This window comes from Mirounga leonina, unplaced genomic scaffold, assembly GCF_011800145.1.
Source record: "Mirounga leonina isolate KUSES-001 unplaced genomic scaffold, KU_Mleo_1.0 Mir_170, whole genome shotgun sequence".
Taxonomy (NCBI): Eukaryota; Metazoa; Chordata; class Mammalia; order Carnivora; family Phocidae; genus Mirounga; species Mirounga leonina.
Genome location: NW_023270433.1, coordinates 42,433,145 through 42,460,200, shown reverse-complemented (window position 1 = coordinate 42,460,200; position 27,056 = coordinate 42,433,145). Strand labels below are relative to the sequence as shown.

Genomic DNA, 27,056 nt, shown 5'->3' with positions numbered 1-27,056 from the left:
CCCACGGAACAGGGAGCCTGATGCGGGGCTCAATCCCATGATTCTGAGATCATGACCTGAGCCGAAGGCAGACGCTTAATGACTGAGCCACCCAGGCGCCCCCTAGACATTTGATATTTATTGACTGACTAGAATATAAATACCTCGCACCAACCACAATGTCACCATTGTCTAGAACACAGCAGCACCATACAGACTGAGCTGGAAGTCGGATTGTTTGAGCACATTCCCCATGTTTCCAGATTCTCAGAGATCTGTCTTCTGCCGTTGTTACAAAATCTAAAATTAATGAATATAGGAAAAACTAGTTTGAATAAATAAAATTAAATACATGTATTACATATCACCCTCCCAGGTAGGCATAAGAATTTTTTTTAACCCCAAACTATTTTAAAATTAGTTTTACATTTTATGTATTTGTCTCATATCATATACAACTTCAAAAATCTTTTTCTATATTTCACACTTTACATACCATACACTTTGCACCAATAAATTATAAAACGTCTTTCCTCAAATACCCAAAAACTTTTTGACATAACCATCAAATGTGAGTTAATATAAAGATGATCACACAATTTTCTCCTTTACGAGAAGATCCTTAATGAGATAAAACTACTGAATTATTCAAATCACAGTTAGTAAACTGATAATTAGCGCTTCTACCCCCAACACAAGAATGGAATGGAACAATGCTTGATATAAAATGTAAAATTTTTAATACATGCTAATCTTACCTTTACAATTTGGAAAGACAGATATGCTATAAATATAATTGGTATGTCCATAATATACTTCAAGACACTCGCCAGTGATTTGCCACCTTCTAATACTAGCATCATTTGCACAGGAAAGAAATTCTGTTTCACTCAAAATTGCTAAACCTCTTACACAGTCTTCGTGCCCTGTATGAAAGAAGAATAATATAAACCAGTAAGATGGATAACTTCATTGATGGATCTATGCATTTAACTAACATTATAAAACATATCAGTGAGTAGTAATAACTGATTTTCAAAGTAGAGAAAATTTTTTTCTGTAGAAAAGTCTGATAACCAAAATTTGTATTTTAGGTTTGGCAACATTTTTTATTACCAGCCTTCAGAAGTTATTTTACATTTATCTTATCTTCTCCAAATTATTTCCTAAAGCTTTTCGGAAATAAGATTCTGATCCCAACAATTCTTCCTTTTTACCTGACAATTCATTTTCAACTTTTCATCCACAGTAACAAGAGTAATTCATAACATACAAGACATTCAAACATGACAAAGAGGAACAGCCCCTAAATTTCTCAAAACATAATACTGAAATAAGGCACTAATAAAAATTAAGAAAAAATTATTAAAAATATTTCAATTATTTAAGAATTTGAAATAAAAACCATTATAGAAAAGTAAACTTTATTAAAGTATAGAAAGAATAGGTTAAGAGAGATTAATTTATCTGAAACCACACACCTAGTGGAAAAATTAAAACAAGAATTCAAGTTTCCTGCCTTATAATCCCACTTCTTTTGATCCAACAAATCATAACTTCTCCCGATTCAACCAAAACACAAATATAAAACCAAACATCACTGCTTTATCAGCAGAAACATTTCATAATATATACAAATATAAGCATTAAAATGATACCATAAAAACTGACCATTTTTTTCATAAGCAAGATTTTACGGCATAAACTTCATTATTCTTAATTACATAACTAAAAAATACATATATTCCATTCATAAAATATTTTAAAATGTTTTTATTTATTTTTTAAAGATTTTATTTATTTATTTGACAGAGAGAGACACAGCGAGAGAGGGAACACAAGCAAGGAGAGTGGGAGAGGGAGAAGTAGGCTTCCCACGGAGCAGGCAGCCCGATGCGGGGCTCGATCCCAGGACCCCAGGATCATGACCTGAGCTGAAGGCAGACGCTTAATGACTGAGCCACCCAGGCGCCCCTAAAATGCTTTTAAAAACTTCATAGGACTCAATTTCTTTCAATATAAATTGACGCAGTGCAGAAGATATTACTTTATTTTTTTTTTAAAGATTTTATTTATTTATTTGAGAGAGAGAATGAGAGAGAGAGAGCACAAGAAGGGGGAGCGGGAGAGGGAGAAGCAGACTTCCCGCTGAGCAGGGAGCCCAATGCAGGACTCGATCCCGGGACTCCAGAATCATGACCTGAGCTGAAGGCAGTCGCTTAACCAACTGAGCCACCCAGGCGCCCATACTTTTTTTTTTTTTTTTTTTTAAGGACAGAACATTTTCTGAAGCTGATGACCTAGTAAAGGAGATCAGGAATCAAAAAAATTTTCCATGTTCAGTATTTGCTGCTTTAGATTAGCTGCTGAAGATTAATAACAATTTGATAACATATATGTATGGAAGCAGGAACACAGTGATGCTTAGTTATAATTTGTCCATCTATAGATAGTTTTATCTGCACAAAGGGACTTCTTGAAGTATTATCCAGACTAGTGATCAACTTTGAAGGATAAAATAAATAAAAGAGAGGAAAAACAACTCAAAAAAATTCACACCAAAAATTTAAGTGCTCCACAAATAAATCAGCAATACCAGTATCAGTCAGCAGGTGACTCAGTGCAGGAGTTATTTAATAGGTGAGGTTCAAAAAGACTACCCATCTAAAATCCCAACATAAGCCTGAAATTTGTTATTACTAAATAATGTACTTCAGTATTCCCAGAAGAACTAATGATGTCTTCCTCTATATATGAAATTAACAGCAGTGACCCCTCAATAAGGCTTATGCTTGAAAGTTTCATGCTGAACTTGTTAAACCAAAAACAAATTGCATACCATATTATAAGCTCATCAAGTAGCCACTGATTAGTCCACATCTAGTTGTTTATGAGAGGTTTCATTATATCTTTTAAAAGATTTTAAATATTAGTTGTCAGAACTAAGTTACATTACCCAAATTAAATGGTTCAAATACACTGATGTTTTTCAAATGCCATTTTCAAGCTTCTAAGCTTTTGAGAAAACACCATTGGAGTGAATATGAAGTGATGAGACTAAAATGTTGTCTACTCTGATCTTACCTGAAAAGGTCCTCTCACACCTCCCAGCTTTCCACAGTTTAATAGTCTTGTCTGCTGATCCAGTTAACATTAAGCCCTGCTCAGGTAAGATCTTTACTGCCCATACTGCAGCTGTATGACCCTGTGAGTGAAATGGGAATTAACCCAAGTTGCCACAGAAATCATCACATTTAATTACTATGTAGGACATTCACACAGAACTACTACAGTACCTGTAAGGTCATCATGCACTTGTCATTCAGCCAGACTTTTGCAGTGGTGTCCCAGGAGCCACTAAGTAATGTCCCAAATTTTCCAGATGAAAGACTACAAACTAAAGGGGGAAAAGGCATTAGTTAATACAATGTCATATAGAAAAATGTTCAACCTTGCTAGTTATTAGAGCATTGCAATTTTATTTTTTAATATTTTAAAAAGATTTATTTATTTATTTGAGAAAGAGAGAGAGAGAGAGAGAATCTCAAGCAGACTCCACACTGAGCATGGAGCCCGATGCAGGGCTCAATCTCACGACCCTGAAACCACGACCTGAGCCTAAACCAAGAGTCAGTCGCTTAACCGACGCTGCCACCCAGGCACCCCCAAAGCACTGCAATTTTAAAAACACTTTTTGAACTGAGAGTAATGTGGTCAGTTAAGGCTTAACTCAATGGAGATGAAGAAGAGTGCAGTGATCAAGAGCAGACTCTGGGCCAGAATGTCTGGACGCAAGTCCTAGCTGTGCTATTTACGGACAGTCTGACCAAGGGATAACCTCCGATTCCTCATCTGCAAAATGAGAGCAGGATCAAATGGGTTGCACAATGCCTTCTGGTTACAAAAAACTACATAGTGGGCGCCTGGGTGGCTCAGTTGGTTAAGCGACTGCCTTCGGCTCAGGTCATGATCCTGGAGTCCCTGGATCGAGTCCCGCATCGGGCTCCCTGCTTGGCAGGGAGCCTGCTTCTGCCTCTGACCCTCCCCCCTCTCATATGCTCTCTCTCTCTCATTCTCTCTGTCTCAAATAAATAAATAAAATCTTTAAAAACAAAAAACTACATAGAAAGATAATGCAAATGATTTTGAAATGCTGTTTATAAAAATATTAAATTAAAATGACAAAAAAACAAAACACTGGAGCCCAGCTAAATATTCAACAGCAATGGAAACCGGTAATTAAATGTCTTATTATCTTAATATAAAATTATACAAGCTAAAAATTAAACGTGAAAAATTATCTAAAAAAAAAACAAACAAAAAAGAGTTCTGATTAAAAACGGCAGATTGTTGGGGCGCCTGGGTTGCTCATTCGGTTGAGCATCTGTCTCTATTTCGGCTCAAGTCATGATCTCAGGGTCCTGGGATTAAGCCCTGTGTCAAGCTCCACACTCAGTGGGGAGTCTGCTGGAGATTCTCTGCCTCTGCCCCTCCCCCCAGTCATTCGCTTGCTAGCTCGCTTGCTCGCTCTCTCTCTCAGATAAATAAATCTTTCAAAAAAATTTGGCAGATTGTTCACAGTAAAGCTATCAGTGTTATTAATTTACAAGGACAAAGAAAACAGAACACAACAGATTTAACAAAATGGAGGAGATTATAATTAAACACCCACAGAGAGAGATTAGAAACGAGTGACTCCCCCCAGGGAACTCTCATGAGACTCAATAAACAGCTACTAGGTTCGAAGGAGAATGGTGCTAAGCAGAGGACTTGAAATGCTAGATCTCTCTTTTCAGCCTACAGTGTCAGGAAAGCACATCCTCCCCCACTGCAGGAAACTGGAGGTTTATTCTCTGGAGGAACTGAAGCACAGTTTGCACATTCAGGTAACTGGGCAAAATAAAGGTCTGGAATAAGAAGCCCCATGAAGCACAAGGGAAATAAATGGAAAATCTACATCCCCTTCTTCCACAGTACCAGCAACCAGGCATATATTCCCCTCCACCCAGGCAAGAGACAGGAGAATTCTGCTCTGGAAGACTGAATAATGCTAAAGAACTTCAGATAAGGACATATGAGAGGGTATCCCAACCTAAAGGTCAGACCACCACCAGTTTGCCTTCTAATGAAGCCCACCAATCACCAAGCTCTATCTATACAAGCTAAAAAGTTTTCAGTTTACTTCTTTATACCTTATTCTTAAATATGAGCAGCCAATTTAATATCAACAACCATTTAATCTAACTGTCCAACATGAAAGAGAAAAATCCAAACAAAGAAACACAAAAATAAGGGGGAAAGGGCTGGGCAATCCAAAAGAGACAAATCCAACTTCAGGAAGAAAAAAAAAAGTGGGTGCTTGGGTGGCACAGTTAGTCAAAGCATCCAACTCTTGGTTTTGGCTCAGGTCGTGATATTGGGGTCATGAGATCAAGCCCCGCACTCAGTGTAGAGTCTGCTTAAGACTCTCTCCACCTGCAACTCCCTCCTCCCCTGCACTCCCTCTCTAATAAATAAATCAATCTTAAAAAAAAAAAAAAAAAAGGAAGTAAGAACACATAAAAAACAACAAAAAACGAATACTATAATATTTGCAAATAGGTAAGATATTATATAAGAAAAACTAGTGACAGAACAAGAAAAATAAAAGCTAAAAGTAGAAGAACCAAACCAAAACTAAATGGCCCTAGAAAAAAAAAAGTCTCTCCAGAGAATTAGACTAAAAAGACAAAGACACAAAAAAACAAAAAGTTTAAAAAGTCAGAAAATAATTTCAGAATGTTCAATATCCAACGATAGGGATTCCAGAAAGAGATAACAGAGGACAGAGCAGAGAGGACAAAGAAGTAATACAAGAAAGATTCTCAAAAGTGAAGGACATGAATGTCTAGATTCAATGACCCCACAAAGGTGCCAAATGAAAGGCACTTTCAGAGACAGAGATGCACTGTGAAAATCTGTAACATCAGAAATAGAGACGATCCTAAAAGCTTACAAGGGGACTAGAAGTATGTCTCGCAGAGAAGATGGCAAATCAGAACAGCATCAAACTTTTCATTTAACACCATACACTAAAGGCCAATAGAGCAATGCCTTCAAAATTCTAAGATTAAATGGTTTTAACACAGGATTTTACATCTAGCAAAATTAACAACCAAATGTAAGGATAGAATAAAGCCATTTTGTAATATACAAATGTATTTATTTAGCCCCTCTGTCACAGCTTTCTTAAGAAGCTACAAAATTTAAGTTAAAAATGACAAAAATATGAGATTTTTTTCTAGGAAATATATTGGCAAAGGGGAATCCAGGGCTGTTGTCTGACACTGAGAGAGAGGTGAGTATGTTCTGCCTACACAAGCGAGAGCAAGCTGAATAACTGATAACCAGAGGCAGACTGTGGTGCCCTGCCCTTTCTGTGCATGACGTCAGGCACAGCCAATGATGCACACATTAGTTAACAGTATGAATGGTGGCTGACACTTTGAGGTATATGCTTTTAAGAGTCAATGCATTATTAATCACATTGCCCTTTCACTGCTACACCAAACTCCTGAAGCACATAGAAAGAGAAAGCCCCCACCAGCCTGGGTCCCTGAGAAGCTCCAAGAGCAGATTCCCCTCCTTAATCCATGATGAATATGTATGGTGAGAAATACTCTTGTGTGATGACACTGAGATCAGGGAAGTGTCTGTTACTATACCGTATCTTAGCCTATTCTGACTCATTATGTGTTAGACTATTTGAAACATGTTATAGGCATTTAGGAAACTTCCTGCAACCCTTGTAAAATATCAGTTACAGTTATACAGAAAAACATGGAAATGAAAAAAAGGGGTCACTATCTTTAGGAAAAAACAATTTTTTTCCTGGATAGGAATATAATTTAGGAACTATAGATGCATTGAGTACATTTAAATAGACATTCCCCAAATTTTATTATCTACTCTGCTCCAGAAAAATTTTAAATGACTTTCATAAACATATACAATATAATAAAATTAAAAACAAGTAGTAAAGCAAGTAGGACAAAAGGAAAATAGTATTTGTATGTAAAATATGAAGTTGTAAACAGGTGCTGGTGTTGGGCTAACCTTTGCTTAGTGATACTAAAAGATATAGAGTCCTTACCATGTGCCAGACACCATAAAAGTACATTACATTCCACAAGAACCCCAGGAACTAAGTGCTATCATTCCCATTTAACAGATGAGGAAACTAAAGTTCAGAGAAATGAAATGATTTTAATCTTTAAAATGAAAAATAAATTAGTCAGGAAATAGACCTGGTTATTGGAACAGAAAATATCTTCTGTGTGTCTGTAAAGTATTACCCATGCTTAGTCATAGGGACAAAGACCGAAACAAATTACTGTACCCATAAAAATGATTACTGTATTTGAATATTGAAATCAAAGTAAAATTTTCCATTTATGTGAAAAGTTGCTTTTTAAGTAATTAAAAATTTTTAAAAAATCAACTTAAAAGCTTATGCATCATCAGTTGTTCTTTAAACTCAAATGTCCAGAAGAGTAGTAAATTTAACCATTTTATTTTACATTAATACATTATTCATGAACCAGTCTAAAAACAGAAAACCATAAGTTACCAGGAAATGGTTAATTTTTAAAAACTTTTTTCTTTTGGATAAACTTATTTCTCAGATAATAATAATTTACTTCCAAAAACTTATACCATATATTTCCTAATGGATAATAGTGAATCAAGCTGAATTTACAAAATAAGTTTCAGTTTTTAAATCTGTGGGAACAGGAGGTTCTTTCATAAGAAGAATTAGCTACCGATCTTGATAGCTGTAATCGGGAATGTTCTTTATATTCTCTCCGAGATCAATGTAACATGTAATTCAAGAGAAACATTAGAGAGCTCAGAAAGTTTCTTAAAATTTCTTTCAAGATCAGGCAGAAAGAACGAATAACAAGATAAATCTCTTTCAATAAATATAGGGAGCATTCAGCTTTGAATAGGTAGGGGAGAAAAGCCTTAAGATATCATATAATGCAACGTATTACTTAGAATCACAACTTATAATGTAACTGGGAAGTGTTATACATATAATATCAACTAAAGGTTAGTACTACTTTACTATTTAGAAAATAAAATTTGGGCTAGAAAACTGACCAAAAAATGACATAAGAATGTCAATCATTAATTTCTTCAGCTATACTCACTAGCATGCTATGGGGTGTCAAAAAAGGAAAAAAAAAAAAAAAAAGCAAGTAACATTTGGCTTCTAAACCATCAAGCAAATTAACAAAATAACAAAAGATTACCTTATGATAAAGCAGAAATAAATCAGGCAGGAAAAAATACCCTACAAAAGTGAAGCAGTATTTTTTATTGTAGAGATTTCTATGAGATCTTATAATACTTTAAAAGATCAAGACAAAATGATTACATAAAAATTGACTTTTGCATTACAAAAAATGTGCAGGGTAAAAAAGATAACAAACTGGGAAAAAATTTATAATTGTATCAAAGGCTTAATAACTCTAATTAAGGGCTTCAAATACGGTCAGTAACCCTGTATTAAATGGGCAAGAGTTTTTAATATAGTTCACAGGAAAAAGAAGGGTAAAAATCCCTTCCATATATGAAGATGCCCCCCTCCATGAACAGAGAGATGCAAATTTCACTTTTCACTTATCATTTTGGCAACAATCCAAAAATCTGACAACATACTCTATCAGTAAGGGAAATAGGGACTCATATGATGTTGCTGGAAATGCAAAAAAAGTTACAACATCTAACGAAGGGATTCCGCAATACCTAACAAAACTATATGTGCACTTACCTTTTGATCCAGAAATGGATATTATACCTATGTGACACTTCCAAAAGAAGGAAATGACATATATACAGAGCGACTGATCATGGCACTAACCGTACTAGCAAAAGATTGAAAACTCAGATGTCCATCAATAGGGGACTGGTTGAATAAGCTAGAATCACCACAGTACAGCTAGCTAAACAGTGAATAAAAATGCCACTGTAAAAACGAACGAAGAAGATTTCTATATAGTATAATAAAGAGATCTCCAAGGTGGTAATATTATCAAGCAAGAAGAGGAAGGGCAGAAAATTTCATATAGTATGTTATCTGTTTATCTTTTACATTTAAAGGGACAATATAAATATACATACATATCTGCTAACAAAGTTAAAAAATATAAGGAAAGGAATAGTGCAAGAAGGCAATACAGACTAAATCTAGACTTCCTTGAATATACTTTGTTTTTCCTTTGAAACTATATATGTTTTATAGAATTATAAAACAAGATTAGGTTTAAAAAAACTCCTGTTGAGCACCATTCCAGCCCAAACTGAGGTTTCTAGTTATTACTGCCAACTGAAAAAACAAAAGCAAAAACCACAGGGCTTCTTGGCGTAACAGCTGATTTCAGGTCTAGAAGCATAAATGCATAAAGTGAACCTGGAACATTCTGTAGTACCAAAAGCAAGGAAGACTGCTAAAGGTCTTATCAAAAGCCCACAGGGGCCAATTTAAAGAGGTATCCAATGGCCAAATATGGGACAATTTGAGAATGAAAAAGAAAAAAAAAAAAGATGTTAGGAAACCTACTCATTCTGAAACTCAGTAAAAGAGCATTTATCCGGCCTTCCCTGTATAAGTCTCCCATGTAACCAAAGAATTGATATGAGAAAATTCTGTATTAAAAAAATGCTAGCTATTAAATGCAAAAATAATGGTAGAATTAAAGTACAATGATTTTGCAAATCTTAATGAAATACTAGATCTGTTTGTGATCATCAATACATGCTAAAAACCATTACATAAAAGACTGATGGGAATTTAAAATGAATGAATGATACAACACTTGAACCTACTAATTAATCTTAACATCACAGAGATATTAAGTGCCTCTTAATGTGCTACAACAGAAAGTGCACAATACTACCTATAATGTGTATTTGCCAAGAACTTGAATCTGAATCTGATTAAGCTTCTAGATCTAATAGCTTATAAAACACAGGGGATTGAGGAACATGTAAAAGGAAACAATAAGGCTTTAATAAGCAAAGTTCAGATTGTAGGAAATCCTACAGGATAAATAAGCTGGTTTCAAACACAGAGGGGCAAAAAGGGGAAAGAAACCCATAGATTAAAAGACATGTGGACCTTAGTTGGGTCACAGTTCAAACACACTGTAAAAAAAACTTTTATGAGACAACTGAGTGTAATTTGAGCCTTCACGGGATACTTGATAATAAGAAATTAGGTTTCATTTTAGGTATAATGATTACTTTAAAAAAAGGTAATTTGTATCTTTTTGATGGATCAACAAACTATGCCTGTGGGGCACCTGTTTTTGTACAGTGTACAAACTAGGAATGGTTTTTACATTTTTAAGTGATTGAGAGAAAAAAATTGAAAGATATTTCCTGATACGTGAAAATCATGACATTCAAATTTCAGTGTCCATAAACAGAGGTTTATTGAAATACAGACATGCTCATTCATTTATTTATTGTCAATGGCTGCTTTTGTACACAATGGCAGAGTTGAAAAGTTGTAAAAGTGACCATATGGCCTGCAAAGTCTAAAATATTTACTACCTGGCCCTTTACAGAAAAAGTTTTCCAAAACCTATTTTAGAGCTACATATTAAAGTATTTACAAATGAAATAGTATATTGGAAATTTCCTTTAAAATAATGTTGTGGAAGAGGGGGTAGATGAAAACAAGATAGGCCATGTGTTGACAATACATATAACACTATGTAAATACATGGGTGGAAAAGAGCATTATTCTCTTTTATATATAACTCGTTATAAAATAATGTGTTTCTATTCTTACATTTCAAGACTTCCTTAATAAAGTTTAAAAAGTCTGTATCACTCTGTATTAAAGATTTCACATATACACACACAAAACATCTTAAAAATTTTTTAAGGGAATTAAGTTTAAAGTGTTGATGGGCCATCCTACTTGCTTACCGATCATATTTGTTACACAAAATAAGTACACATACTGCACTGATTAATAAGCATATCGTTTTATAACAAAGAGCTGTTAAGCCACACACAAATCCAGGAACATGAGACAATCAGAAATATGCACAAATCACAGAAAACAATATTCAAAAGTATTAAATACTCTTCAGTTATGATACCAAGGCCCTAAACACATTTGTTCTCGGTCTTCAATTTGCTGCATAAATACAGATATAACAACCAAAAGATAAAGATACACTTTTAGTCTTCCTGAGCATATTAATTCCTTGCACAAAATAGTTGAAAAACCAAAACCACAAAGTATATTAAAATTATATAGCTTCTTCCTTTTACAACTAAACACTTTATTTTTTACATATATAAGCATGTCAACCTTTACTGATGACGTTAAATCTGTAACAAAGAATTTACAGAATGATGATGATCCAAAAAGGTTTTCACTACCAAGCCATATCCACAGGTAAAACAAACATAATAAATAGTATGGAATGCATATATGTATTTTATTTTCAACAGGATGAAACTTCTTCAAATAGAAAAAAACCAAAGCATTATACTCACCAGTATTCTTATGACCTTTCAGTATATAAAGTGGTGCTGGACTTTCCAGTGAGAAAATGCAAATATTGTGGTCATTTCCTCCAGTGGCAATTAGTCCATGAGGGTACATGTCACTTGAAGGTATGATGCATACACAAGATACAAAATTGGAGTGGCCACTCATACAGTGCATTTCTGTAAAGCCCCTGTTAGGACTAGAAAGATATGGTAATTAATAAGATATACATTCGTCCCCTGATTTAGCATAGGACATGAGATGAATTGTCAAAGTACTTGTTTTCTTTTCTTTCATTGAGAAAAGTATGTTAATTAACAGAAAGAATAAGGAAGGAAAGGGAGGGAAACGAGTATCATAAGTGGCTTTTTCTCATATTCCATCTTTATTTCCATTCATCCATGACTGTTACCCTCAGAAATTCCTAGTGAAGTGAAACGTTCATGCAATTAGGATAATGGAATCTACAATCAATAAGCCTTAGACACATTGCGGATATTTTCACACTACGAAACGTTAACTTAGTACCCATTAGTGTAGTATGTATAAAATAGCTAGACTATCAATCATTTTCAATATGCAAACTACGGGAATATAGGGATATAAAAAATGACTGCTCTAGGGTATTAATACCTATTTTAGGATTAGAAAGATTATCAACTTCTGGGGCGCCTGGGTGGCTCAGTTGGTTAAGCGTCCTACTCTAGATCTCAGCGTCATGAGTTCAAGTTCACGCTGGGCATGGAGCCTACTTGAAAGGAAGGAAGGGGGAACGCGTGGGTGGCTCAGTCAGTTAAGTGTCTGCCTTCGGCTCAGGTCATGATCCCAGGGTCCTGGGATCAAGTCCTGCATCGGGCTCCTTGCTTGGCAGGGAGCCTGCTTCTCCCTCTGCCTGCTCCGCCTGCCACTCCCCCTGCTGTGCTGTCTCTCTTTCTCCCTCTTTAATAAATAAATAAATAAATAAATAAATAAATAAATAAATAAATAAAATCTTTTTTTAAAAAAGGAAGAAAGGAAGGGAGGGAGGGAGGGAGGAAGAGAGATTATCAATTTGTTTTATTCATCAGTCACTCAGCATCAATGCCTTACCTAACAAGTCAAACAACAGATTACAATATACTATGTGGAAGGCAGTAAGTTAGCTGCTAAGAGTAATATAAAGAATTATATCCCTGACTCAAGCTAAATCAAAAAGTTTACAGTGTAGTGGAAGGGAACAAGACAACTACATATAAAAGACTCCCAGATAAACACAAATACACACACATTTCAAAGAAAAGCATAAACTCACAAGGCCAGGGGGAATGAGAAGAAAAAGAAACAGGAATACAGCTTTGAATACTGAAAGCTGGGTTGAAAAATAATAAAGGCTATAGGAGACCTGAGAAAATTGAGTTCTAAGCAGGCATTAGACAAAGTAGAGGACCAATCTACCAATGAATCCCCAAAAAGCTCAAGAATATTAGCAGCACAATCTAGAAATAGGGACAAAAAGGAAGACTACTGAAAATCTTCAGAATCAGTTGGAAGCTGAATCATAAGAAAAAAATCTTCAAAGGAAGTTATTTGGTAGTAGCTATTTTTAACTTATCCACTTTATTTTTTTTAAATGTTAGAAAGCATTTTATCAACAGGCCTAAGGAAATCCAAAAGATAGGACATGTTTAAAAATCTATTTTATATAAACCACTAAATCTACTTACTTGTGATTCTTAGCACTTCCCAGTATAGATGTTTATGTGCATCTTTTTTAGTCATCTATGAAGCTCTGAAAGGCAAAATCCAGATCTAGTCTTCTTTATATCTCCCCAAGTTCCTAACACAATGTTATATTTGGTAAGCATTAACTATTTCTTTTTTTTAAGATTTAATTTATTAATTTGACAGAGAGAGAGATAGCGAGAGAGGGAACACAAGCAGGGGGAGTGGGAGAGGGAGAAGCAGGCCTCTCGTGGAGGAGGGAGCCCGATGCGGGGCTCGATTCCAGGACCTTGGGATCATGACCTGAGCTGAAGGCAGACGCTTAACGACTGAGCCACCCAAGTGCCCCAGCATTAAATATTTCTTGAACTGATGAAAAAAATACTTAATACCAGTGTTAAGGGGGGAAAAAAAGAAAAAAAAGGCAGCTACATACCCCAGCCAGACAACTGCCCTTCTTGCACCGAGGAAAAGTCTGAACTTTTCTTCTTTAGAAAAGCTGAAAATCTTTGACTATAAGGACACAAGGCATAGTTGAGTCTTGGGGTATGAGGAAAGTGTACATTCACAAGGGCAATGATCCTCCAGGCAGGAGATCAGTCCAGTGAAATGGTCCAGCCAGATAACCCAGCCAGCAAGCCCCAACTGCGAGCAGACCCTCCCAGGAGCTTTTTAGTGCTCCACTCTTAACAATGAGCACAAAATAAGGATTACCAGACATCTGGGAAAGCTCTCTCCACCATGAAATATAGTGATCAAAATAAACAGGCATGGGGAAAAAACCAATTTGAAGGAAACAGAACACTAAGAATAACTTAAAAAAAAAAATCATCACTATTATTCTTAGAGCTAGAAGATATTGCAACCATGGAACAAGAAGATAATTTCACAAAAAGTCAAGGCAATTTCTGAAATAATACAGTAGAGAGAGAGAGAATTCAGAAACAAGTTCAATATCTGAATTAAGTTTCGAAAAATAGGACAGAGAAAATCAAGAGGAAGAAATCTAAGAACTGATTTAAGAAAATGTCCCAGAACTTACAGACATGAGTTTTCACATTAAAGGGCCCACTAATGGCCCTGAACAATACATGAATATACGCTGCTTTCCAGAGAGAAAAAAAAATAATAGCTCAAGAATCAGATTGGCTTCAGACTACTCAAATGTAACACTAGAGGCTAGAATACAATGGAGCAATGGCTCCTTAATTCTGAAGGAAAATTATTTGGGAATTAGAACAGTACAAACATTTAAATTATTATTCAAGTAGGAAGACAGAATAAAATCATTCTCAGACCTGCAAGGTCTTAATACATTTATTATCAGTGCACTGTATTTCTGGAAGCTCCTGAAGAATATGCCCCAATAAAGCATCAAGAAAGAAAACTAAGAAAGTAAAAGGATACAGATAACAGAAATCCAATACAAGAAGCCCCAAAGAGGGAACTATGGAGAGCACAATGAAGGGAGATTTCAGGATTTGTTGTGCACCAGGGGTAGACAGACCAAGGTCAGAAAGTTTCATTGCCAGGAAGATGATACTACAAAATATCCAGGGTGTCTAAAGGTCTTGAGAAGAGATTTAGACAACTAGCAAAGAATATGAAGTTGAATTAGTGACAAATACATAGAAAATGAAGCAAATGAAAACCCAAAGCAGGGCACTTACTAGCTACAGAGAGATCATAAAATGGTTGAGGAAAAATTATCATAGTTTATTCCATAGCTCCAGTGTAAATAGACTTTATGCAGTCATAAAATACTGATTTTGTCTAAATTAAGGTTAACTATTAGGGTCAGAGCATAGAAAAGATGCATATGTGATGGGGGTTGGAAGGGCGTAGAAAGAGAGCTAAATTCTAATACTCCGTAGTAGGAACAGAAAATGCCTAAAATATTTTAAAAATAAAAATAGCAATAAAGCACTTTATGCATAGATGTGGAAGTAAAATACAAAAAATAAGCAGTTAAAAGAGATAAAAATTTTCCTCCAAGAAAAGGAAACTGGGGGTTGGGAAGAGAATGGTTCCTATTCCTCAACAAACCCCATGGAACCACTGGACTTAGGACCCAAAATGCTGAGTGTTTACATGAGGAAGAAGTCATTTCAACCTCAGTATGGTCAGGGAAGATTTAAAACACAACCTTAAATCTGAAGTTGCATCTTTCAAATATGGGTAGTTTTCTTTCTTTCTTTTTTAAAAGATTTTATTTATTTGACAGAGCGAGAGAGCACAAGCAGGGGGAACAGTAGAGGGAGAGGGAGAAGTGGGCTCCCCGCTGAGCAGGGAGCCTGATGTGGGGCTATCATGACCTGAGCCAAAGGCAGACGCTTAACCATCTGAGCCATCCAGGTGCCCCTCAAATACGGGTAGTTTTCAAAAGGCACACAATAGTTGGTAACAGACTTGAGAAATCCAGTTTAATTTGAAGTGGGCTTATAATAAGAGAGGCCTGAAGCAGTCTGAAACAGTGGCATGTTGACTGGTTCAGTTCAATGTACAACCAAAAAATAATGTCTCCATTCTGAAGCGTCTTCTGAAGACCCAGAGAGTTTCTGGATTTTCAGTGGGCTTTTGCAAAAGACAGTATCTGGTTTAGTGCATCCTGGAATAGAATTATTTTGCTTCCCTAAAACTAAATTAAATTCCCCCATCATTCCCAATCCAATTGTACCCTAACTACCCTGATCCAGAACTCTATCAACAATGTACATGGGAAAACAATTTTCATTTATTATTTGGCCGCAAACTCTTATAGCACTTCATTAACATACCATGAAATAGAAATTGTCAGGATGTCAGCCTTGAGGACACTCTTTATATGGATGTAGAAAAGACTCATCACCCAGTGACTATGAGATGCCCTACTCTGAGTAGTTGGAAATGAGAGATAAAACAATCTTATCTCACTAATCACCCACTACCTACTCCTGTGCCTGGCACAATGGTGGCTCTCCATCAGCGTTAGCTGAATAAATTCACGGATGGTTTTGAAAACAAAATCAAAAACATGAGTTAAAAAAAAAAACACTCCACTTTTCAAATAGATGATTTCAGCCTCAAATTCCTGAAGTTCCTGAAAAATGCAAATGCTCCAGTGAGTTAAGCTCTTGTCAATCTAGCAGAGTCCTACAAAATGTGTGAAGTTTAATGACAGGACTCAACTATGACAGCAGGCATCCTTTAGATACTCCTTACTGCAATATTTATACCCTACTGGGTATATGCTTCTCTCTTTTTTTTTTTTTTTTAAAGATTTAATTTATTTATTTGACAGAGAGAGACAGCGAGAGCAGGAACACAAGCAGGGGGAGTGGGAGAGAGAGGAGCAGGCTTCCCGCCAAGGAGGGAGCCTGATGTGGGGCTCGATCCCAGGACCCTGGGATCATGACCTGAACCGAAGGCAGACGCTTAACGACTGAGCCACCCAGGCGGCCCGGGGTATATGCTTCTCTTAACTCAATTTCAAGGATATAAGCTTAATCAGTAATTACACTCAAATACACAAAAAGTTATGTATTAGTGTTACTAAGTGATTTGGAATATCACAGAATCTTAGAGTTAAAAGAGACCTTTAGAGATCATCTCATCCAATTCAATATAGGAGGTTGCTCTACAATATTTCTAGTCTGTTTATCATCATGTATTGGCTGCACTACAGCAAAAGCCTCCAAACAGATTTCCACATTTATCCCTTTGCAATCCAATCTCCACCAGCAGCTAGCACAACTTCTCAACAGGTCAATCAAATCATGCTGCTCCCTGCATGAAACTCACTGAAGGCTTCTGCTTACTCTTTCTCACAGCACTCATACCATAGCATCTGGTTCCAGCCAACCTCTGTCTCCTGCCCTCACCTCACAGCTCATTCCCTCCTGCACAAAGGGACTTGCCACTTTCTTAATCCAGGGTCTCTGTGCTTGATCCTCCTACTGTCTACAGGGCCCTTTGAATTCATCCCTCCTCATTCCTTGCTCCCATGACCAGGTCCATCTTGGGGTCAGCTTTAAAAAACAAAACAAAACCGAAACCCTCCTCGGAGGGGCTTCCTTCTTTAACATCCCTCCACTCAATTCTATATTTATATTTGCTTTTTTCATAGTACACATGCCAATGAACAATTATTTTACTTTTTTTCTGATCTGCCTTCCCTCCCAGATTATAAGAAAGCTCCATAAAAACAGGGAACTTGTCTGTTGTCTTATTCTTCTTCAGGACTGTAAACAAATAGGAGGCACTTAACCAACAGTTATCATCTGATTTTATGCATGGTTACCCAAACTCTGAGTGAAACCTATACTAATGGGAAGACTCCTCCATCTAGGCCCACTACAGACCCCAGACTAAGAAACTCTCATTTGGACAATGAGGACAGGAGCCAATGCAACTTCCTGCCACGCAATTTTTGAGAACTAAGGTTCTCAAAAATTAAATTTGAGGGAACACTACAGAGCAAATTCTAGGGAAAGAAGAGGCTTCACTTCAATTACATGTGAGATGTCTCACAATGTTTCATTTCGGGGGGTGCACCTAGCATCAGTAAATTTTCAAATCTAAAAGAAACATGGGAAATCATCGCCCAAAAGATAAGAGGTTCGTCCAAGGTCACCCATCCGTCGGTGGTCAAGTTAGGACAAGAATGTCCATCTCTGTTTCCCGAAAGCGGCGCTCTTTCCACCTAAATCTCACAGGTTTCGTACACTGTGCGCCCAGAGTACTAGTGCTCTCAGAACTGGGAGGGAGCGCGGACTGGAGTCAAGGCCGGGAAGAGTGCAAGGTTAACAGCAGGGAAGAGTCCCCCTCTTCCCACCAGCAGTAGGAAGCTTGCAACACAGGCGGGGGTGGGTGGTGGGAGCCCCCGGACTCGCAGAGCTCACCTGTCTGGGACCCAGAGGCGGGTAGTGCGGTCTCTGGACACGGACACAAAGGCCCCCGGCGGATAAAGGCTGCATACCAGGCCCCGCACGTCCAGCTCGTGGCCGGGGAGCGAGCAGCTCAGCCGGTACCTGGCGGCACCGCTCGCCATGGCCCTCGTCTCTCCGGCGCCCGGGGCCCAGGCACCGCGCGAGATCAGTCCGCAGGGAAGGCCGGGGGTGCGCCGGGACGCGGCGGCCGAGGGGCCTGCAGGTGAGGGGCCGCTGAAGACCGGAAGAGCCCGAGAGCCGGTGCGGAAGGGCGACGGGGAAGGGGAGCGCCGAACGGGCCGAGTGACACAGCAACCCTGGCTTGCACACCGGAATTCATCATCCGTCTCAGCCCGCCATGACGCAAAGCGTGTGCGTCCCGGCTGCTGAGGCCGACGCCGAGATGAAGCTCGCTTCCGTCCCGCGCCTCGGACCGCCAGCCAAGGGAGAGCTACCGTCCGGCCGTTTCGCCCGATCGCCCCAGTCCAGATCCTTTCCGAGCCCGAGTCCTCTCCGAGCCAGTTCCTGGCTGAACTGCTTATTGTAGTACAAGATGTGGCCCGGGACTACAAATCCCACAATGCCATGCGCCAGCGGGACCCGAGACTCCGGGGCGCCGAATCCGGATATTTTTAAATCTTGATCCGAGGGGCTGCGCGCTCTCTTGTGGTTGAAAAAGATCGCTTCGGTCGTTGTGTCAGGGCAGCCTAGCCCTGATTTCCCCAAACCTACTTTGCAGTCTCCGGAGATTTTCACAAGCTAAACGTTGTTTTTTAGTTAAAACGAGAGAGCTAGGGACCAAGTTGTAATCAATCGTTTGCCTTAAATCCTGTGAACCCTAAGTTGCGTCCTTGGTACTCTAAAAATACTTTAAATACTTTATGTGTTAAGCAATTCTAAGGTATAGGACATTTCTCCCAACTGTGACGTCTGCATACAGATGACAAATGCTGGGCCCCCCTCCCTTGTGTCTGAAGGCACTCAAGGGGAAATCTCCGTGTCAGTAATTTCTCTCAGACAATTCTGTATACGGAGTAGTTGGACAGAGGTTGTAGGGAAGGAAATAATCTTTTTTCTTTCTACCCTTCTGGGCTTTCCGTGGGGCGCTGTAACAAAAGACAGATTAACAAGAGAAAAACAAATTTATTAACATGTATATGTCCTATATACAAGAGAAACTCAGAGATGAGTACTCAAAGAGATGGCTAGAGTCTGGGCTTAAACAACATCTTAACAAAGGAACAGCATTTACAGAAGAAAAAAAAAGGACCTAAAGTCTTTAGAGGCAGCAAATTATGGAGAGGCAAATATATGGGGGAACTAATGGTAAATAAAGGCCAGTTAGTAAAGTTTGTTATGTAGATTCCTCTGTGTAGTCTAGGCTGACAAAGGGTCTAAAGTCTCCCATGACGGGGCGCCTGGGTGGCTCAGTCGGTTAAGCGTTCATAATAGTGGGGAAATTAGCAAACATAAAATAAGAAAAGGGATATCAGTAAATGCCAAGCATCCAAACAAAAACAAAAGGAGTTTTTCATAGTGACATGCACTCAGTAGTGCTTTACACAACACATTTACACTTATTTACTTCGGATTGCTAGGATATAGCTGATTTGTGCTGTGGTAGTAGGTGCTCTGTTGAACACTTCCACTTCAGTGGTTGTAGTATTTCTGCAGTGCCTTGTTGGGAATCAGTACAGTCTGAAAACAGTGTTAGAGAAATCAAACTTTGGTCATGATCCCAGGGTCCTGGGATCGAGCCCCACATCGGGCTACCTGCTCAGCAGGATGCCTGCCTCTCCCTCTCCCACTCCCCCTGCTTGTGTTCCCTCTCTCGCTGTGTCTCTCTCTGTCAAATAAATAAATAAAATCTTAAAGTCTCCCATGACTAAATTTGTCCTTCTGGTAGGGAGAGGCAAGAAGGGACACCTTTGAAAATTTATGTCCTGCTTTTAGTCAAATAGGGGAATGGTAGCTTTTCTTGCATCTCCTTTCCAATTGCATTTAGCTCAAAATAATCCTTATATGAAAGTGGCATATTTTATTTTATTTTATTATTATTTTTTAAAGGTTTTATTTATTTATTTGACACAGAGAGAGAGAGCGAGAGCAGGAACACAAGCAGGGGGAGTGGGAGAGGGAGAAGCAGGCTTCCCGCCAGGCAGGGAGACCGATGTGGGACTGGATCCCAGGACCCTGGGATTATGACCTGAGCTGAAGGCAGACGCTTAACGACTGAGCCACCCAGGCGCCCTAAAAGTGGCATATTTTAGAGTGGCAAATGTTACTACCATTCACTACAGTGACCAAAAGAATAATAAATGACCACTACAAATATGTTGGGCTCAAATGGGAGAATTACACAAAAATATTTTACAAACTTGAAGTGAGAAGTTAGCCACATGACTTTATTTCATTTTCTATTGGATTCATTTTAAACTACTTGAAGGCAGACATACTAGAAAATAAATCTGGATATAAATAAAGTATGCAAGTTGGAAATAATGTAAAAAACGTTAAAAGTCCATATATATTTAGGTTATGAGTATAGCTGCAATCACACTAACTCTATAGGAAGACTGGAAGAAAACAAACGGCTACTTTACTAGAGAGGTGGGATTTGAGATGAAGTAGTTCTTACATTGTGTTTTTTTAAAAATACTGATACTAAAATAGTTATTTTAAGACAACTGTCCATTTAATTCATCCTTCCTCACAAACTTGGATCAAAAGAACTCTGAAAGGAAGCTTCCTACCAAATGAGGAATAGATGGTACCAGAAACGCATCTATACTTAATGTTGTATACGTTGTGCAGTCCTAACAGGAAGGAAACCTACCTCTAATAAGAAGTAAAAAGACTGTACAAGGCTGCCTACCACAGATACCTTTAAACAGTTTTTATTAAAAATGATAGCACGTGTGAGGTGACATAGCAATATAATAAAACCCGCTAGGAGTGAATTGAGGTCGGGCACACAATCGGACAGGTTGCTGTAAGTATAAAGAACACTAAAGTTTTCCAATAAAACGTTCTTTCTCAGCCAAGTCGCCGTTTTCTATTTCTTCCCGAAAAGCGCGGAGGTGTTCGGCCACAAAAATTAGCCCTCCAATCTCGCGAGAGCAGTTTACTCTCGCCTCGCTTGTAGTTACCAGGGGCAGAGGCCGAAGATTGGCCAATCAGGACGAGGGCTCTCCCCCTCTCCCCGCCCCCGTTGCCGGGATACGCAGTCACGCGGGGCCGCTAGTGGTTCGGCCTGAGGGTCCAGGAAAGCTGCGCGTGGACTAGCGAGGAGTCGCGAGTGAGTTAACCGGTACCGAGAAAGACTGGTGGGTTCCGCCGGGGTGGCGCCCTGGTGAAGAAGTTGGAGCTCCCCTGACCGCTGCGACTTCCCTCCTAACGCGACGGAGGAGGTGAGAAATCCCGGGTCGCATTTATCCCTCCCTCAGTCCCTTGGGATCCGGTTATCTCACATCGGAGAACCTGGTCCGCTCCAAAGGAAACACATCCGAACTTCTCCCCTCTTGGCTGTTCTCCTCAGCCTGTCGCCAGGCTAGGGAGGTACGACTCCAGTCCCGCAAAGCGTGTGAAGAGACCTCCTCAGTCTCCTGAGGAAACCCGACAAGGCGAGACCAGAGAGAAGGATTCCAGAGCCTCAGAAAGAAAATTCACTGTGGGCTGAGGGATTTTACTCAAAGTAACAGATTCTGTCTCGTATTAGCAGCTCTCCACTTGTTCATATATGTTAAAATGGGTGGTTTAGGGAGGATAATGGTAGCAATAATTAGGAGGCAGATATTTTATATGTAGTTTCTGTAACCTTGACAACAGCTCATTGCCACACTTGGGTCCTACAGATGAGGAAACACATCCAGTGCGGGTTATATAGCTGGTTAACTGTCAGAGTTTGTGTCACTCATTTTTCTGGAACCAAAGGTCAGGCTGCTTCTCTGTGTGAAAACGGTGGAGATTATGTGAATGTTTGCGTGAATGACCCAGAGTTAGTGGCATGTTTGTTACTAGTGACCCTTTTTATTTTACCTCTGGAACTGATCTAATGCTCAGCTTTTTCCAAGACAGCAAGGCAGTGGCAATCAGGTGGAAATTTTATATATTGTACATTTTCTTGAAGTTATCAGGAAAGCTAGAGTAATAGACTTAAATTTTACATTGACGATAGTCCTACCTCATTTTTCTTTTTTCTTTTTTTTAAAGATTTTATTTATTTATTTATTAGAGAGCGAGCGAGAGAGAAACAGCATGAGAGGGGAGAGGGTCAGAGGGAGAAGCAGGCTCCCCGCTGAGCAGGGAGCCCGACGCGGGACTCGATCCCAGGACCCTGGGATCATGACCCGAGCCGAAGGCAGACGCTTAACCAACTGAGCCACCCAGGCGCCCGTCAATAGTCCTACCTCATTTTTCTTGAGCTTCACAGATACTGAGGTTTTTTGTGGTTTTTTTTGTTTTGTTTTTTTACAAATTGAAGGTCTGTGGCAAACCTGCATCAAGCAAGTCTACTAGTGCCATTTTCCCAACAGCATTTGCTCACTTCATGTCTGTCACATTTTGGTAATTCTGGTGATACTTCAAACTCTTATATTTGTTTCGTCATCTGTGAATAGTGATTAGGACTTGCTGAAAGCTTAAATGATGGTTAGCATTTTTTAGCAATATTTTTTCACTAAGGTGTAAATTTATGTAAACATAACTGAAACAAAATTTAAGGAAACAATACCCTTCCTTTGTGCAGTGAACTCTTATATTTTTTATTTCATGCTTAAAGTATATTGATCAGAACCTGCCAAATTGTTTTCACAAGCCACTAATAGGTCGTGACCCATAATCTGAAAAATGCTATTCTAAATTATCAGCCAAACTTTAAATAATATATTGAGGGGAATTGGAGGGGGCTGATAAACTGGGAAAGAATGAGTGAATTAAGGAACTGGTTTAAAGAGGGATGTAGTGAGAATAAAGATGAGACGGGTATAAGGAATGGAGATAAGGTCAGAGAATGAAATATTTCAGTTGATACTGAGGTGAAACAATTCCAGGTGATGACAAGCTCCAGGTCCACCCACAGCTATGGATGACTGAAATGGAGTTGAAATAGTAACTGAAATTTAAGTCAGGGAACTGTGACCCAGAATGTTAGGTATTGAATCCAGTATCCCTGTGGAAGTCATCCAGGACACTGGTGGAACTGAAATAGACTGAACTAGGTACAAAAGACTTTAGTGAAGACGGGTGGAGAGGTTAGGTGGTCCCTAGATAAAAGCAACCAGGAAAGATCCAAGGCAGTAAGGTTGCATGCATTCCCTGGTCGTCAGAGAATCTTGTTCATTTTTTTTTTTTTTTTAAGATTTGGAAGAATAGTATTTTGAAAGTGACGCTGGGGAGCAAGGGGAATGTTGTACACTCCCTTTGCTTTGGATTTGTGGATTGAGAAACTAAAACAGCCTTTACTATTGAAAGTGTTTTGGGGGCAAGATGGGATTCTGTTAAAGAGTAAAATGAAGTATTTGATAACAGGATTGAGACTATCAGGGAATGAATCATAGACCAAGAGCCGAGAGAAAAAGTAGGGAGAGAAGAAAGGTGCTGGATATGTCAGAAAAGAGAAATTTTACTAGAATATGGGAAGAGATGAAGACAGATAGAGGGACTTGCATTTTGGTAAGAAAATAGGGAACTGAGGAAGGCATAGTATAATAAATGATTTCATGGTTCCATACTAAATATAACAATGTCAAATTTGAACAAAATTAAGCTGGTTTAGCCTTGTAGTGGTACTTGGAATGGCAGTTTGCAAGAAAAGTTATTGTGGATTAAATATCTGAAGGAAAGCTATGTGGATTTCCAGTGTCTTGCTATAGAAGATACCAAAGGAGAATTGAACTGTTTCTTGTTTCCAAATAGTGGTTAAAGTGAACGCACAATGGCCAGTAATCACAAACCTTCAGCAGCTCGCCCTGTTTCACGAGGTGGAATTGGGTTGCCTGGAAGACCTCCTTCTGGAATACGACCCCCCTCAGGAAATATTCGAGTGGCAACTGGAGTAAGTTTCAAACAATTCTATTGAATTCTTGTGCGTATGTCCTGGTAGAAGTTGGAATGCCTGTCTATAATAATTCTACTTTGTTCTTTCTTTATTCTGTCAGCATATCATTATACATGATTTTTGGGGGGAAAATACCTAGAAGTATAAATGTGGGAGGATGTCTGAAAGACATTATTGAGAGAAGATGCCTGCTAATATTGATACTCAAATTTATTTTAAAGGTACAATAAGTGGTAGGTATAGTTTATTGGTGCCTGCATCAAATGAAATGGAATAGACAAGAAACAAAATTAGACATACATAAGAACATAATGATTAAGGTGACATTTCAAAATAGTTGGAAAAGCATGAAGCATTCAGTAGTGCATTCAAATAGTGGGTAAACGATTTAAAAATCGACCCCTCCACACAGAATTCTAGATGTTTTAGCAACTTTATATTTAAAAAATGAAACTATCAACATACTAGAGGAAAATAGAGGCAAGTATTTCATATAAACTTGGTGTGGACTAGGCCTTTGTAAAACAGAAACACCAAGTACAATATATTTATATATTTGAATTTTTAAAAATTGAAAACACCATAAAAAGTTCAAAATGACAAATCAGTAAAAAATATTTGCAACATATATGTCATAAATACAGTTCAGAATCTTAAAATGAAAAAGCAAACTTTACTAACTTGTAAGAGCTCTTTCTATAGTAAGGCTATGAACCCTATGTTCAATCAAAATTACATGAGATATCATATCAAACTATTGTAAAATTCATCTGAAACAAAAAAGCAAAAATAAGGAAAAGTACAGTACTCTAATATAAAAACAGATTATTAATAATAAGTAAAACAATATTTTGGTTGCTACAGCAGCCTGGAAACAGACTAGAAAATGTTAGTAGCTTAATGTGAAATGGAGAGTGTCATAAATCAGTAAGAGAAACATATACCACATTAAAAAAAGTTGGATAAACATTATAAACTGATAATTCTAAGTAGAATAATATCCTGTAAAGATGATTATTACAGTTTCATTAGAATTATAATAGTGAAAATTTGAGAGCAACTTAAATTACCTTACAACAGGTAAATCTTAAATGAATTACGATATATCTATCCTTATAATAGGCTATTAAGTAGTCATTAAAAATTACTTTCAGAGAGTATTTGAGGAAATTCTATATCTCTATAATACAATATTAAGTGTAAAAAGCAATGTGGTGTCAATTGAACATAAAAATATACATTTATACATACATAAAAAGAAATTAATATGCCAAAATATTCATAATAATTTTTCTGATGCTTGCAACAGATGGTTTCAACTCCTTGTATGTCAAGCTTATACAGTAGGCTAATTGCAAACTAGAGATAATGCTTGGTCCTGTGTTTAATTCATAAGAAGAACAGTAATTTTTGGTGGGAAAAATTTTGGTAAAGTCAGGTTTTCTTAAACTTTACAGATTTTTCTAGAGTTTCAGGTAGTATTATCAACACCATCAACTTATATTGAAATGATTTTTCTAAAGTCTTCACATATATGGTACTGAGCTATTAAAAATTTTTATTTTGGTAAGAATTTATGCTTCCTAATGAAATATTTATGAAAGAATTTGGATACTTATTGGCCACCTACTCTGTGCCATGTGCTTTACCCATTTAGTGTTTGTAGTTTTTAAAATATTGATGCTTGCTGTAAAACATACAAAGGAAAAGTATCAGAGTTCCTTCCTACCCCAGGAATAACTATTGTCAACAGTGTGATGTGTATCCTTCCAGACTTTTTTCTGTTCCTTTACAAACACTAACACCATGCATATGAGATTGTATGATTTTAATATTTTCTAAAATGACCATAATACTATATACATTGTTATGTATTTTATCCATTACCTTCAGTAATATATTTTAAGTATATTTTCATATAAATACATATGTCTATTCATTCTTTTAAATGTGTGTAATTTTAATTTATATACTTCTCTGTATTTTCATTTGGTAAATTTTACCTAGGAAGAGATTTAGCATTCTCTTCCAAAGACCACTCAGGATAACCCTGAACTCATTTCTTTTGAATTTGTGGTTAACAGTGTTTCTGTGTCCAGCATATTCTTTGGAATGTTTTACTGTTGCTGGTTCCCCCAGTAACTACCAAGTAATTCTCAGAATCACTTAAGAATTATGTTAGCTGATAGGATTAGAGGCTACCAGCTAAGTATTAAAGACAATCAAAATGAATGACAATGGTTATATATAATCACTATCTAAAATGTCTAGTACATTTTTAATCTACTACTTTATTCTTTGGCAGAGAATGGGGAAAAAGGAAAGAAAGGATGGAAGATAAACAAAAGAAGGATAACTTGGAACAGCTTTGGGTGGTCTCAGACCTTCCCAACATATCTATGTTGTATGAACTGACAAGAAGGGAGTCTTTTTTTCCCCCAAAGATTTTATTTATTTGAAAGGGAGAGAGAGAGAGCGAGAGAAAACACAAGGGGGGAGGGCAGAGGGAGAGGGTGCAGCAGGGAGCTGGACGACCTGGGGCTCAATCCCAGGACCCGAAGGCAGATGCTTAACTGACTGAGCCATCTAGATGCCTCAAGAAGGGAGTCTTTTGTTCTTTCTTCAGAGTGTATAATGTTATATTGGATTTTGCAGACCTGATGTAGAGAATCATATAGAGTAATAATATGAATGCTTGTTGAATGATGTTATCCTTAACACTTACTTGGCTATCTTGTGACGGAATTATATATGATTTCAATTTAAAAATGAAAATGTCTTCTTTTTTTGTGATTTTGAATGTAATATATACTTATTGTAATGATGCTGAAAACACCAAATTGTGAAAAGGATAACA

The 27,056-nt window shown here is 37.7% G+C and overlaps 2 protein-coding genes across 5 annotated transcripts in view; one reads left to right on the top strand and one right to left on the bottom strand.

Annotated features, from left to right (window-relative positions):
• PLAA (phospholipase A2 activating protein) overlaps positions 1–18,697 on the bottom strand; it is a 38,342-nt gene extending 19,645 nt beyond the window's left edge. For 2 of the 3 annotated variants that reach the window (XM_035016531.1, XM_035016532.1), the window contains exons 1-6: positions 18,115–18,697; positions 11,539–11,732; positions 3,276–3,376; positions 3,064–3,184; positions 738–905; positions 144–279 (exon numbers count right to left, since the gene is read on the bottom strand). In XM_035016531.1, coding sequence (XP_034872422.1) covers positions 144–279; positions 738–905; positions 3,064–3,184; positions 3,276–3,376; positions 11,539–11,732; positions 18,115–18,263 — 869 coding nt within the window. In that variant the 5' untranslated portion in view covers positions 18,264–18,697. Of the gene's footprint in view, positions 1–143; positions 280–737; positions 906–3,063; positions 3,185–3,275; positions 3,377–11,538; positions 11,733–13,236; positions 13,302–18,114 lie in introns of those variants that run through there. The other variant, XM_035016533.1, reaches the window with a different exon arrangement.
• A 2,681-nt stretch (positions 18,698–21,378) lies between these two features.
• Positions 21,379–27,056, top strand: part of IFT74 (intraflagellar transport 74) — an 89,497-nt gene continuing 83,819 nt past the window's right edge. Inside the window, exons 1-2 of one of the 2 annotated variants that reach the window (XR_004681310.1) lie at positions 21,379–21,551; positions 24,058–24,196. Coding sequence is in view for 1 of the 2 variants with exons in the window: in XM_035016528.1 (XP_034872419.1) it covers positions 24,077–24,196 (120 nt within the window). In the remaining variant the exon portion in view is untranslated. The remainder of the gene's footprint in view (positions 21,552–24,057; positions 24,197–27,056) is intronic. The other variant, XM_035016528.1, reaches the window with a different exon arrangement.